The 15,124-nt window shown below is 43.7% G+C and overlaps 1 protein-coding gene across 2 annotated transcripts; it reads left to right on the plus strand.

The window, feature by feature from the left end:
* Positions 1–568: 568 nt before the first annotated feature.
* On the plus strand, positions 569–13,693 carry LOC121537827 (Krueppel-like factor 15). Of its 2 annotated transcripts, none has more exons than XM_045207341.1 (3): positions 569–731; positions 2,632–3,912; positions 11,217–13,693. In XM_045207341.1, exons 2-3 carry the CDS (start codon positions 2,717–2,719, stop codon positions 11,383–11,385), a joined length of 1,365 nt encoding a protein of 454 aa, XP_045063276.1. In that variant the 5' UTR covers positions 569–731; positions 2,632–2,716; the 3' UTR covers positions 11,386–13,693. The 2 variants fall into 2 exon arrangements, with proteins under 2 accessions (XP_045063276.1, XP_045063277.1); XM_045207342.1 differs by having other exon boundaries at positions 569–698.
* Positions 13,694–15,124: the final 1,431 nt, after the last annotated feature.

Genomic DNA, 15,124 nt, shown 5'->3' on the forward strand with positions numbered 1-15,124 from the left:
TGTGAAATTGTTAGATATTACTTGTTAGATATTACTGCACTGTCGGAGCTAGAAACACAAGCATTTCACTGCACCCGCAATAACATCTGCTAAACACGTGTATGTGACCAATAAAATGTGATTTGATTTGATTTGACTGTGCAGTTGGTGTGTCTCTGAGCAGTCAGGGAGCACTTTAAAAGGCACTAATGACCCCATGACCATATCTGCTAGATTACATTTATTTTATGGAGCACAAACATTTTAGACACAAACACACATGTCATATTCTAATATAAAATGTTATACTAGAATTAAATCCATTTCTATGAATGTGAATGTGGCGTACACCATGACTGCATAAAAGTTACCCACAGTCTCCATTGCGTTTTAGCTATATGAGGATGAAAGGGAATTCATGTAATTGCAGTGTCTCTCTGTGAGTCCATGAACGGCAAAACCGTGGAGCTCAGCCTCCAAGCGTTGTCAGCCAATACGAAGCGCAGAGCAGACGAGCCTTCATAACCCAACCCCTAATTACTTATAACCTACACAGCGCCAATCATGTGACGGTAGTGTACTTCTACTACTACTACTACTACAGTAGATCGTAGCACAAGCCCTACCGATCGGCATTGCGATGAGAAGCTCGTTTCAAGGGCTTATCCACAACGCTATTGACATCATCTCACCAACCGAGAATTTATCACTTACTACAGGTGAAAGGACTAACATTCTCTCGATACATAAAGGTTAGTGCATAAATGATACCAGGAATAGTGTTTTACATAGGAAGCGATGGCAGAAAGGCATTGGTGCGTGGCCCCCGTTGCGCGCTCCCTCCGCCAGCACACTGCTCAACAACATGTTTACGTCGATGGGACGCATGGTGCGACATGCTTTCTGCCTATAGCACACACAGTTGGAGGAAAACTGCTACAATGAATAGGCTTTTGCTGATTACGTTGATATATGCTCATATTATGTATAATATAGGCACATATTTTCACAGTCGATATGCACATCAAAGGGGCACTGTTTTGGATATATTTTAGATACATAGGTTATTGGATTAAACTATAAAAACCATGTTCACAGAGAGGGAACGAGAGAGACCGCTACATGTTATCAATGTGTTTACAATGTAAATCTCTTTGAAATTGTCTACACCTTAATTGTCGATTTGTTAACATTTATCTGCTACGTATTTTTTAATATTTTTGTTTTATCCAAAAACTGTGTGGTATGACAGTAGTTTATTGCTCCCAACCCGATCCATTCAAACTGTTTGTAGCCTAGTGAGTCAACGCTGTCAACGCTTTTTCATGTTCAGGTTATTCTCGGTCAAATCGCTGAAACCGGACCGGAAGGGGGCGCTCAACTAGTTTATGCATTCAAACGTCCACATTTTACAATGTATTACGCGTACGTTTTTATAATGATCAAAACCAATGACAGAGAATCATTGGCAACAAAATCTCTTCAATTTTACAGACTATTTCCCCCTCAATTTTACCAAGCAAAATCCCAAGCGGATATTACTTGGAAGATAAAATGCACCATGTGAATCCTTACTTATCATGTCCATTAATCTTATTGAAGGAATGGTGGTAAAATAAATTGTCCATCACATGATAATAAAATGCACTGAAATATGTGATTAAGCCTATTATTTGAATCCGACCGGTTAGGTCGACAGCAGCTGTTGCCTGCCCTGTAGCCCATAGGACGTAGTCTTACTTTTACAGTAGTATTGCAATGATAAATATCTAGAAGAAAAACTTTGACAATTGCAGTCGGTCATCTATTTTCGACCTTGGTTTATGACCGTATATGAACGTGAACGTGAAGTGCAAACGGACTCTTGAAATTCCTCCTCCTTCACACGTGATGCCCCAGAGCTACTATAACTTTTAAAGTGAAATAAAATAGTGAATAGCATAAATAGGCTAGGCTACTTCTTTATCCAAAACGGTGATAAGAGTAGGTAGTTCCAATAGATTCGTGCTAACCATGAGTTACATATTGACAGTTCTTCTCCTTCTCCAGAAGTTCAGTGCTGCATGCATGCCCAAGCTGAAGGTTTCAAATAACTATTTAAACCCCTGCAGGCAAAGCTGGTATTTACTGTTTAAACCCCCAGGCAGGCTCACGCTGTGGTGTTTTTATTTTGTTTTATCCTCTTGAGTCGAGTTATTTTGAGTTATTTCTTATCTTATAGTGGAGGATAACATGATCTCTCTCTCTCTCTTACGCTCTCTCTTACGCTCTCTCTCTTCCTCTCTCTCTCTCTCTCTCTCTCTCTCTCTCTCTCTCTCTCTCTCTCTCTCTCAATTCAATTCAATTTCAATTTAAGAGATTTATTGGCATGGGAAAGGTATGTTAACATTGCCAAAGCAAGTGAAATAGATAGTAAACAAAAGTGAAATAAACAATAAATATTAACAGTAAACATTACACTCAGAAGTTCCAAAAGACTAAAGACATTTCAAATGTCATATTATGTCTATATACAGTGTTGTAACAATGTGCAATCTCTCTTTACCTCTCTCTCTCTCTCTTACTCTCTCTCTCTCCCTCTCTATCTCTCATTATTTTCTCTATTGCCATGCCATTTTGCACACATGATGGACATCTATTCCTGTTTTCTAGGGAGAAGAGGAGAAACTGAATCATACACTCATAACTAGTATAAACCAAGTGGAGCAAGCAGAGCTGTGACTGGCTCAGGTCAGGAATGGTGGATAACTTGCCGGTAGGAGAGGAGACCTTCCTGTATTACGGCATCTTTCCGGCAGACCACCACGCATTGGACATGGTGATGGACACAGGCGTCTACCAGGCGCTGTCCTCCCCGTTCTCAGAGGACGACCTGAGTGACTCGTCCAGCCCTTGCTCCTGCTCCAGCCCTGAGTCCCAGGTGCTGGGTTCCAGCTACGGCAGCAGCAGCAGCAGCTCCAGCGGAGAGAGCCAGGATGGTCTCCTGGACTTGCTGCTCTCCCAGGCCACCCTTGGACGTGGAGTTACCCCCTCTCTATCCCCCTCAGTACCACCCATCCTCCCCAGGGGTCTAGCATGGGAGTCGAAGAGGGACTGCCTGTCTCTACCAACCAAAGAGGAGTGCTTTGAGTTCCCTGTGTTCCCAGTGGACCTGGTGGATCATGTGGGGCTGCTGTTTCAGCCCACCCTGGAGGAGATAGAGGAGTTCCTGGAGGAGAATATGGAGGTGGTGACGTTGAAGAAGGAGGCTAGTGAGGGAGGGATGTTGGATGTAGACAGTCATGTGACAGGGTCAGAGCCTGGGCTAGAGCAGTCAGACCAAACAGTACCTGTTGCCAGTGCTACTGTCCCCACCACAGAGACCAAGCACACAGCAACATCCACAATAACAGATTCCAACGGTTGTAGTGTAATTAAACAGGAGGAACGTGCTGATACACCAGCCTCAGGGGAGGGGTCTGGTGTGACGCCTGTCATCTTGCAGATTCAACCAATCCAGATTAAGCAAGAGCCCAGCCCAGGTGTGATACCAACACCAGTACCACAGCAGACCACCCAGCCCTCCTCAGACATCAAAATCACCCAGCTCCTAGTCAACATCCAGGGCCAGACTTTTGCCCTGGTGCCCCAGCTGGTGTCTCCAGCCAATCTCAATGGCACATCTTCCAAATTTGTCCGCATCGCGCCCGTTCCCATAGCCGCCAAGCCCCTGGGTCTCGGGGAGGGTGGGCTTTCAGGTGGCCAGGCTGCAGGGATCCTGGTGGGAGCACAGAAGTTCCAGAAGAGCTCGGTAGCGGACCTTTTAAAAATGCATAAGTGCACTTTCCCTGGCTGTGCCAAGATGTACACCAAGAGCAGCCACCTGAAGGCCCACCTGAGGAGGCACACGGGGGAAAAGCCTTTCGCCTGCACCTGGCCTGGCTGTGGATGGAGGTGAGTGGGTTCAAGACACTTTGTAGGTTGTGTTAGAGTCAGACTTCACAGGTGGAGCTCATAGGTCTACTCAGTGTGTGATTATTCATGTGACTACATACACAGCAGTGACAGTCAGTGAGTGCAACAGGGGATGTTTAGCTGTGATGGTCCAACCATGTATGACAATTTAGCGATACCAGTCCGTATTTTAGTTGGAGAAGTAACCGAGTACACAACTATCTCTGTTGACTGTGGTTGGATTATCTGAGATGAATTGATTCCTTCCAGAGGTTAACAGGGTTATCATCTTCCTTCGCTGGCTGATTATCACAGAGAGATATGAAGCCATTCAAAGCCAATCCCACCAGCTGCTCTGCAAAACACAGAGATTAATTTTATGAGAAAATATAATTAATATTCCAAGTTGTACGTCAGCTCAATTGGAGATGATGGAGAACTAAAATGATTAGTGTCCCTCATAATGAATGCTCTCTTCTCTTGCTCTCTCATTGGCTCCATATCTCTGTGTTTTCTTCTATTGCAGAGTTTGAGATTAGATAAGGCCTTTGAAGTGTGGGCAGACTTTGCCCCCTCTAGCTGTCTCTCTGTTTGCTCTCCGTCTGCACTCAGTCACACTCTTGCAGAATCAAGTTAAAAGTTTTGGTAGCAGCACTGACTTTATGGTATAATGAATGACCTTACAGCATACTAATTAGATTATAATTCATGATTTATTAGTTGGCCAAAGGAGTTTGTTTCTCTGTTTCCATTCACTCAGCAAGCATAAAGCATACATTTGTCACATATTATTCATTCACCATCTCCCTGACCTCTCCACCCAATGCGGTTGCACATCTAAACATAAAAAGCTCACTGTGCCCGTGGGAACAGCTGGTGAGAAGGTCTCCAGTCCGATAAGATTGTCAGTGCTCAACAGTCCTGTGGTCTTATCACAGTGACCTGGGTTAGCCCCGACACAGGACTGTCCTGGGCCTGTTGTATCCCCCATCGCCATCCCACAGGGCACAGTGTGGCCTTCAGAGACTGCTCTCTGTCTGAGGGACCCTCGCTCCTCTTCCACCTCCTTTGCCTCCTCCACCTCCTCTTCCTCTCCTCTGCCTCCTCCACCTCCTCCTCTCCTCCACCTCCTCCTCTCCTCTGCCTCCACCTCCTCCTCTCCTCTGCCTCCTCCACCTCCTCCTCTCCTCTGCCTCCTCCACCTCCTCCTCTCCTCTGCCTCCTCCACCTCCTCCTCTGCCTCCTCCACCTCCTCCTCTGCCTCCTCTGCCTCCTCCACCCTCCTGCCTCCTCCACCTCCTCCTCTCCTCTGCCTCCTCCACCCCCTCCTCTCCTCTGCCTCCTCCACCTCCTCCTCTCCTCTGCCTCCTCCACCTCCTCCTCTCCTCCACCTCCTCCTCTCACCCTCCTCTGCCTCCTCCACCTCCTCCTCTCGCCCTCCTCTGCCTCCTCCACCTCCTCCTCCTCTCCTCTACCACCTCCACCTCCTCCTCCTCTACACCTCCTCCTCCTCTCCTCCACCTCCTCCTCTCCACCTCTGCCTCCTCCACCTCTTCCACCTCCACCTCCTCCTCTCCTCCTCTGCCTCCTCCACCTCTGCCTCCTCTACCTCCTCCTCCTCTACACCTCCTCCTCCTCTCCTCCTCCTCCGCCTTCTCCTCCTTGTCAGGAAATGGAAGTGAGCTTGGGAAATATGCACCTCCAGCCATCTGTCATTTGAATGCCTTGTGTTGTAACGAAATAAAGTGTTTTTGACATTCCTCTGATTCTCTTCATGCACATAAAAACCAAATGACACATTTACTGTACAGCTGGCATTCCTCTTGCATCTCCATTCTCCTCACACACATAATGCATACCCACATGTACACAATAAATACACAATGAATACACGCATGTACACAATACATACACAATGTATAGGTTTGAACCTATAGTTTATTGTGAAAACACCATGACGTTCTGAAATAAGGGTTTGTCTTGTTTTTGTACCTTGTATACGGTGTTTTTATCACCGTACAGTATATATAAAAATAAACCAAACAAGATATGATGATATTTCTTCGTACCCATTCTTCAAACTTCGAACTTTAAGTGCTTTATGATTGCTGCTTTCTGGATTCTGTAATAGTAGCTTCATGAAGGTCCCAAGAGCTGGATCGTTGTGTGGAATTGGAACCTCTTATGCAGTAACACTGTCCCTCCTTGTGGACTTGCATGAGTTACAGTAACACTGTCCCTCTCTGTGGACTTACATGAGTTACAGTAACACTGTCCCTCTCTGTGGACTTACATGAGTTACAGTAACACTGTCCCTCCCTGTTGAATTACATGAGTTACAGTAACACTGTCCCTCCTTGTGGACTTGCATGAGTTACAGTAACACTGTCCCTCTCTCTGGACTTGCATGAGTTACAGTAACACTGTCCCTCTCTGTGGACTTACATGAGTTACAGTAACACTGTCCCGCTCTGTGGACTTACATGAGTTAAGTAACACTGTCCCTCCCTGTGGACTTACATGAGTTACAGTAACACTGTCCTTCCCTGTGGACTTACATGAGTTACAGTAACACTGTCCCTCCCTGTGGACTTGCATGAGTTACAGTAACACTGTCCTTCCCTGTTGACTTACATGAGTTACAGTAACACTGTCCTTCCCTGTTGACTTACATGAGTTACAGTAACACTGTCCCTCCCTGTTGACTTACATGAGTTACAGTAACACTGTCCTTCCCTGTGGACTTGCATGAGTTACAGTAACACTGTCCTTCCCTGTTGACTTACATGAGTTACAGTAACACTGTCCTTCCCTGTTGACTTACATGAGTTACAGTAACACTGTCCCTCCCTGTGGACTTACATGAGTTACAGTAACACTGTCCCTCCCTGTTGACTTACATGAGTTACAGTAACACTGTCCTTCCCTTTGGACTTACATGAGTTACAGTAACACTGTCCCTGCCTGTGGACTTACATGAGTTACAGTAACACTGTCCTTCCCTGTGGACGTACATGAGTTACAGTAACACTGTCCTTCCCTGTGGACTTACATGAGTTACAGTAACACTGTCCTTCCCTGTGGACTTACATGAGTTACAGTAACACTGTCCTTCCCTGTTCCCTCGAACAGAGCCAGAGTGTAGCCTAACTAAGCTGTTGAGGCTGTAGCCTGTTGTCTGGACCTATGCCAGTCTCTATGGGGGTGCCACAGGGTTCAATTCTTGGGCCGACTCTTTTCTCCGTGTATATCAATGATGTCGCTCTTGCTGCTGGTGACTCTCAGACCCACCTCTACGCAGACGACACTATTTTGTATACATCTGGCCCTTCATTGGACACTGTGTTAACAAATCTCCAAACGAGCTTCAATGCCATACAACACTCCTTCCGTAGCCTCCAACTGCTCTTAAACACTAGTAAAACGAAATGCATGCTCTTCAATTGAACGCTGCTGGCATCCGCCCACCCGACTAGAATCACTACTCTCGGCGGGTCTGACCTAGAGTATGTGGACAACTACAAATACCTAGGTGTCTGGTTAGACTGTAAACTCTCCTTCCAGACTCACATTAAGCATCTCCAATCCAAAGTTAAATCTAGAATCGGCTTCCTATTTCGCAACAAAGCCTCTTTCACTCATGCTGCCAAACATGCCCTCGTAAAACTGACTATCCTACCGATCCTTGACTTCGGCGATGTCATTTACAAAATAGCCTCCAACACTCTACTCAGCAAATTTGATGTAGTCTATCACAGAGCCATCCATTTTGTCACCAAAGCCCCATATACTACCCACCACTGTGACCTGTACGCTCTTGTTGGCTGGTCCTCACTACATATTCGTCGCCAAACCCACTGGCTCCAGGCCATCTATAAATCACTGCTAGGCAAATCCCCGCCTTATCTTAGCTCATTGGTCACCATAGCAACACCCACCTGTAGTATGCGCTCCAGCAGGTATATCTCACTGGTCATCCCCAAAGCCAACACCTCCTTTGGCCGCCATTCCTTCCAGTTCTCTGCTGCCAATGACTGAACGAACTGCAAAAATCTCTGAAGCTGGAGACTCTTATCTCCCTCACTAACTTTAAGCATCAGTTGTCAGAGCACCTTACCGATCACTGCACCTGTACACAGCCCATCTGAAATTAGCCCACCCAACTACCTCATCCCCATATTGTTATTTATTTTGCTAATTTGCACCCCAGTATCTCTATTTGCACATCTATCATTCCAGTGTTAATACTAATTGTAATTATTTTGCACTATGGCCTATTTATTGCCTTACCTCCATAACTTGCTACCTTTGCACACACTGTATATATATTTTCTGTTGTACTTCTGACTTTATGTTTTGTTTTACCCCATATTTACACTAAAAAGTATTTAGTCAGCCACCGATTGTGCAAGTTCTCCCACTTAAAAATATGAGAGAGGCCTGTAATTTTCATCATAGGTACACGTCAACTATGACAGACAAAATGAGATTTTTTTTCTCCAGAAAATCACATTGTAGGATTTTTAATGAATTTATTTGCAAATTTTGGTGGAAAATAAGTATTTGGTCAATAACAAAAGTTTCTCAATACTTTGTTATATACCCTTTGTTGGCAATGACACAGGTCAAACGTTTTCTGTAAGTCTTCACAAGGTTTTCACACACTGTTGCTGGTATTTTGGCCCATTCCTCCATGCAGATCTCCTCTAGAGCAGTGATGTTTTGGGGCTGTCGCTGGGCAACACGGACTTTCAACTCCCTCCAAAGATTTTCTATGGGGTTGAGATCTGGAGACTGGCTAGGCCACTCCAGGACCTTGAAATGCTTCTTACGAAGCCACTCCTTCATTGCCCGGGCGGTGTGTTTGGGATCATTGTCATGCTGAAAGACCCAGCCACGTTTCATCTTCAATGCCCTTGCTGATGGAAGGAGGTTTTCACTCAAAATCTCACGATACATGGCCCCATTCATTATTTCCTTTACACGGATCAGTCGTCCTGGTCCCTTTGCAGAAAAACAGCCCCAAAGCATGATGTTTCCACCCCCATGCTTCACAGTAGGTATGGTGTTCTTTGGATGCAACTCAGCATTCTTTGTCCTCCAAACACGACAAGTTGAGTTTTTACCAAAATGTTATATTTTGGTTTCATCTGACCATATGACATTCTCCCAATCCTCTTCTGGATCATCCAAATGCACTCTAGCAAACTTCAGACGGGCCTGGACATGTACTGGCTTAAGCAGGGGGACACGTCTGGCACTGTAGGATTTGAGTCCCTGGCGGCGTAGTGTGTTACTGATGGTAGGCTTTGTTACTTTGGTCCCAGCTCTCTGCAGGTCATTCACTAGGTCCCCCCGTGTGGTTCTGGGATTTTGCTCACCGTTCTCGTGATCATTTTGACCCCACGGGGTGAGATCTTGCGTGGAGCCCCAGATCGAGGGAGATTATCAGTGGTCTTGTATGTCTTCCATTTCCTAATAATTGCTCCCACAGTTGATTTCTTCAAACCAAGCTGCTTACCTATTGCAGATTCAGTCTTCCCAGCCTGGTGCAGGTCTACAATTTTGTTTCTGGTGTCCTTTGACAGCTCTTTGGTCTTGGCCATAGTGGAGTTTGGAGTGTGACTGTTTGAGGTTGTGGACAGGTGTCTTTTATACTGATAACAAGTTCAAACAGGTGCCATTAATACAGGTAACGAGTGGAGGACAGAGGAGTCTCTTAAAGAAGAAGTTACAGGTGTGTGAGAGCCAGAAATCTTGCTTGTTTGTAGGTGACCAAATACTTATTTTCCACCATAATTTGCAAATAAATTCATAAAAAATCCTACAATGTGATTTTCTGGAAAAACAATTCTCATTTTGTCTGTCATAGTTGGCGTGTACCTATGATGAAAATTACAGGCCTCTCTCATCTTTTTAAGTGGGAGAACTTGCACAATTGGTGGCTGACTAAATACTTTTTTCCCCCACTGTAACTCTGTGTTGTTGTTTTTATCGCACTGCTTTGCTTTATCTTGGCCAGGTCGCAGTTGTAAATGAGAACTTGTTCTCAACTGGCTTACCTGGTTAAATAAAGGTGGAAACATTTTTTACAAAAAAATGCTGAGGCATCAAGGCTCCCCTCCCCACACCTGGGCATCCCACCCTGCCCAACAAGGGCTCCACAAACGGCCTTACCCAGGCTCTCATAAGCTCAACCTCCATCACCTCCTAACCACTGCTTATAACACCGTTTCCTGTAACAGTCATCTAGCATAGCCTAACAGTTTTATATAACAGTCATCTAGCATAGCCTAAGAGTTTCATATAACAGTCATCTAGCATAGCCTAACAGTTTCCTATAACAGTCATCTAGCATAGCCTAACAGTTTCATATAACAGTCATCTAGCATAGCCTAACAGTTTCATATAACAGTCATCTAGCATAGCCTAACAGTTTCATATAACAGTCATTTAGCATAGCCTAACAGTTTCATATAACAGTCATCTAGCATAGCCTAAAGGTTTCATATAACAGTCATCTAACATAGCCTAACAGTTTCATATAACAGTCATCTAGCATAGCCTAAAGGTTTCATATAACAGTCATCTAACATAGCCTAACAGTTTTATACAGGGAAATACTTAATATCAACTTCCAGGGAGAGATAGTAGTAGTGTGTCAGGATGTCAACCTAGCAGAGACAATTCATTTTCACCTTTGCGGTCCCTTCAGTTAAGCTTGTCCCACATGTATTGCTTATTGGCTTAGACAAGGATAGGTTGAGGCTGTTTCAGTCAGAGATTAACTGTAGCCATCATGTCTCAACATGAAGTGGTTATAGCACACTTTCAGCTTGGGGGTATAGCGAGTGCTGACACATCATGTATAGTACAGAACAGGGGCACAACTTTGGCTTTAGAAGTGGTGGGGATTATTTTATTTAAAACAAAATCATTATTTTTTTTAATCCAGTTGGATAAAAACTCCAAACAGCCAACCCGACTGCTCGGAGACGTCCGCATGGTCCTAAAGCACATCGTGGCCTCGTTTTGTATCACATTCCAATGATAAATGCAATTTCAGAATGTAGGGGGACATGTCGTAAAGACCAGAAATAGATATGTTTGACTTTACTGTGCACATGTGTTAAACCCAAATATGGGTAGAGATATAATATGGATAGAACTATTATATACTATTATAAGAGTGTTGTGTACTGGTGTAGTCAGACAGCGAGAGAGGGCCTTTAACCTCAAGGTGTTATGGGAAACCGTGGCTCTGATATAGGTTGTCTGATGTGCTATGGGTCTGTCTGTCTCAGGTTCTCGAGGTCAGACGAACTCTCCAGACACCGGCGCTCTCACTCTGGAGTGAAGCCTTACCAGTGTCCCGTCTGCGAGAAGAAGTTTGCCCGCAGCGATCACCTGTCCAAACATATCAAAGTACACCGCTTTCCAAGAAACAGCAGGACAGTGCGCTCCGCAAACTGAGCCCGTTGACCCCCCCCAGTCCTGCTAGACTGAGGCCATGCCACAGGACACATGGAGAGACAGAGAGATAATGTTTGTGAGAGAGAGAGTGAATGAATGTGGGAGATTGCTTATAGCAGAGGGGACAGTGTGACAGACATAATGAATGTGGGAGATTGCTTACAGCAGAGGGGACAGTGGGACAGACAGAATGAACGTTCAAACAACAGTTAAGGGAGAGAGTGTTCTAATGTTTTGTTTGTTTATGTGTGTGTGTATGTTTGTGCAAGAGTGTGTGTGTGACGCACATTGGTGGTACTGTGATAATTTATTGAGTAATGCAGAGATGCAAAAGAGAAAACATTTTGAACAAACAAGAACTGTTACTTAACATGACATCTTCACTGGTGTATGAAGGGCTTGATTCAATCCATCTTCCAGAAGTTCAGCAATATAGCGGGATTTACATTTAAAGGCAATGTTCCCACATTCTTGGAGACTGCATTCACGGTAAACGCTGCATATGCCGGCTCAATTGGAAATTAGCTTTAACTTTCAATGTCGCTATAGCGCTGAACTTCCTCAATACAGATTGAATCGAGCCCTAAGTTTCTTGTAAATAGCTTTTCTTTCTTTTTTTAGGGGTTTTCTCTCATAAAATATTTTAAGATACGATTTCAGAATCTAAAAAAAGGTTTTGTTTTGCAATGTATTTTTACACTTTGAGGTTTGAATGAATTGTTGTTGATGTACCTGCCTATCATTGACGCAACAACATTCCTTCTGCTAAATGATGAAATTATCTTCTCATCACCAAGGGAGTTTTACACTTTTACTATGTAGTTCTTCAAACCAAAAAATGACTATTAATACTCAAACGTTCATGTTGAACTACTGATCATTATCAGAATCATGCCATTATAAGCTACTGGCAACATGTGGAGGCTGTCTCCTAATTTCACTACAGGAGCAATATGATGACTCATGCCTGGTAAAAACTAAAGGCCTGTGGATCAGCTAACAGTGAATAGCCAACTGCAGTACAACGAGGTACAACAAATATATTTGATGTTTTATGGTGTGTTGTTTATATAGGAACCGACTGGCTTTCTGATCACTATTGAAGACATTTGAAGAACTTTTCCTTTTGTATATTTGTATACATTAGCTGGAGGAGCTGTTATTTTCATTTTATTTCATTTTATTTCATTTTGTGTTATGTCAGTGGCTCTTGAAGCCATTGTCATTCACGTGTCTGGCCTTGTAATAATCTGGCCTTTTTTGGGGCCAATATGTCAACTGAGTAGGCCTACATGGTATCTGTTTGAATAGAATGATAACACTTAACTCGTTGGTGACTGTATAAAATCTTCATAGCACATAAGCATTGAATGCCTAGCCTGCCATGTCGTATACAGCAATCTGAGCATGTCATTCAGAACATACAGTGTGTGGATGTCAGTGACAGTCAATCAATGTAGAGTTCCAAACAGTGCTGGTAGGAGCTACAGTGTGAAGGACTCAACCCATGCACTCAGTGTCAGTGGAATCAATGCTTTCAGTAAAATAGTTGAACTATGTTTTTAAGGATTCTCGAAAAACTACAGCTACAGTAGCCTGAGGTAAGTCTCCTCCATACCAACACACTAGTGTGCCTCGTGTCATCAGTGCATGGTGCTGAAACCCCTACAGTCTTTCAACAGTGACCTCCATTTGGAACAACCCCAAAGCCTTTTAGCAGATAGCGGTGCCAAGCCACCTGTGCTATTACATTTTGTGAACAAGATCTGGAATTGCATGGTGCTATATTCATTTAGTTACTTACTCTGGAACATGTGAAAGTAAATGGTCTTAGACATCTTAGCTTCCATACTCATGTTCCGCAGTCACCTTCCTGAACTACAGATGACATCACATACGGGACTCAAATACTGTGAGGATTACGTATGTTTTTTATAATGGTTTCTTTTCCCTGTACAAAACTGCACTGTCTTTGATGGCCATGTCCTTTCTGTGTTAACGATACCTGAACCTGAGAGGTCTAGAGAGGGCAGGACGCTTATACTGTAGCAATGCATTCCTTCAATCCAATTTGAAATGCTTTTAAAAACAGGTTATTTTAACCCATGAATGTATGTAAATACTGTAACTGCATCTAAAAGGAACATAAATATTATTCTAATTATTTCTGTGATTGTGTACATTTCTAGTGCATGTGTATATAATAACAATTCATTATATATTATTATAAATAGTATATACTATTATAAATATTATATATTTTTCTTTGTTCTACATAAGATGCATTTACAAATTAAACAAACCCAAAAGACAGAGTGGTTATGGTTGGGGTGTTCTTTTCATTTCACATTTGGTCAATTTGAGCTTTGTTGTCCAAACAATCAGTGGCCATTCATACAAGATCCATTGTTGTCTCTGCATGACACCCTGCTCTCTTTCACGGTAACCTCCACCCTTTATCTTTAGCACTCATCACGTTATAACACTACCAACAGGGGACAAACAGTCAAACAACACAATATGCTCATATTACTCCATGGCCATGGGTCTCTCCAGTGGACCATTTGGTTTCTTAAACAAGCATATCTTTTTTAGAGTTTGTTTCATTTCCCTGCTCATGAGTTGGTTGGAAAAATTTTTTAAAGCGAAACATGAAAAACGTTAATAAGTTGGAAAACCTGCAGAATGCGAGAGTAAGATGTATACCATATGGCAAGCACTCATGGAGCACTCCATCGTCTTCTCTCTCATGATCTCTCTCTCCTTGTCTCTCTCTCTCCTTGTCTCTCTCTTTCCTTGTCTCTCTCTCCTTGTCTCTCTCTCTCTTTGTCTCTCTCTTTCTCCTTGTCTCTCTCTTTCCTTGTCTCTCTCTCTCCTTGTCTCTCTCCTTCTTTGTCTCTCTCTCTTCTTGTCTCTCTCCTTCTTTGTCTCTCTCCCTCCTTGTCTTTCTCTCTCCTTGTCTCTCTCTTTCTCCTTGTCTCTCTCACCTTGTCTCTCTCTCTCTCCTTGTCTCTCTCTCTCTCCTTGTCTCTCTCCCTCCTTGTCTCTCTCTCCTTGTCTCTCTCTCTCCTTGTCTCTCTCTCTCCTTGTCTCTCTCACTCCTTGTCTCTCTCTCTCTCCTTGTCTCTCTCTCCTTGTCTCTCTCCCTCCTTGTCTCTCTCCCTCCTTGTCTCTCTCCCTCCTTGTCTCTCTCCCTCCTTGTCTCTCTCCCTCCTTGTCTCTCTCTCTCCTTGTCTCTCTCACTCCTTGTCTCTCTCCCTCCTTGTCTCTCTCTCTCCTTGTCTCTCTCTCTCTCTCTCTCTCTCTCTCTCTCTCTCTCTCTCTCTCTCTCCATGTCTCTCTCTCCATGTCTCTCTCTCTCTCCTTGTCTCTATGTGCATTTAACTACTTCTTTAAAGGGAGCCTGGATGGGTCTCACTGCTGGCACATTTGGCTGGATGGGTCTAACTGCTGGCAGCCATACATTTGCTGAGTCATACTGTATAAGCAGAGAGCGCAGACCTGACTACATTATGTTATATAGAACAAACCTGACTACATAACGTTATATAGAACATACCTGACTACATTATGTTTTATAGAACAGACCTGACTACATTATGTTATATAGAACAAACCTGACTACATTATGTTTTATAGAACAGACCTGACTACATTATGTTATATAGAACATACCTAACTACATTATGTTATATAGAACAGACCTGACTACATAACGTTATATAGAACATACCTGACT

Source organism: Coregonus clupeaformis, chromosome 24, assembly GCF_020615455.1.
Source record: "Coregonus clupeaformis isolate EN_2021a chromosome 24, ASM2061545v1, whole genome shotgun sequence".
NCBI classification, from domain to species: Eukaryota; Metazoa; Chordata; class Actinopteri; order Salmoniformes; family Salmonidae; genus Coregonus; species Coregonus clupeaformis.

What these genes read in the sequence shown, in the direction of transcription:
- LOC121537827 (XM_045207341.1), top strand. Translation starts at nt 2,717, where the DNA reads ATGGTGGATAACTTGCCGGTAGGAGAGGAGACCTTCCTGTATTACGGC. An exon ending in TGGCCTGGCTGTGGATGGAG is followed by an intron (nt 3,913 to 11,216) that starts GTGAGTGGGTTC and finishes TGTCTGTCTCAG; the next exon opens with GTTCTCGAGGTCAGACGAAC.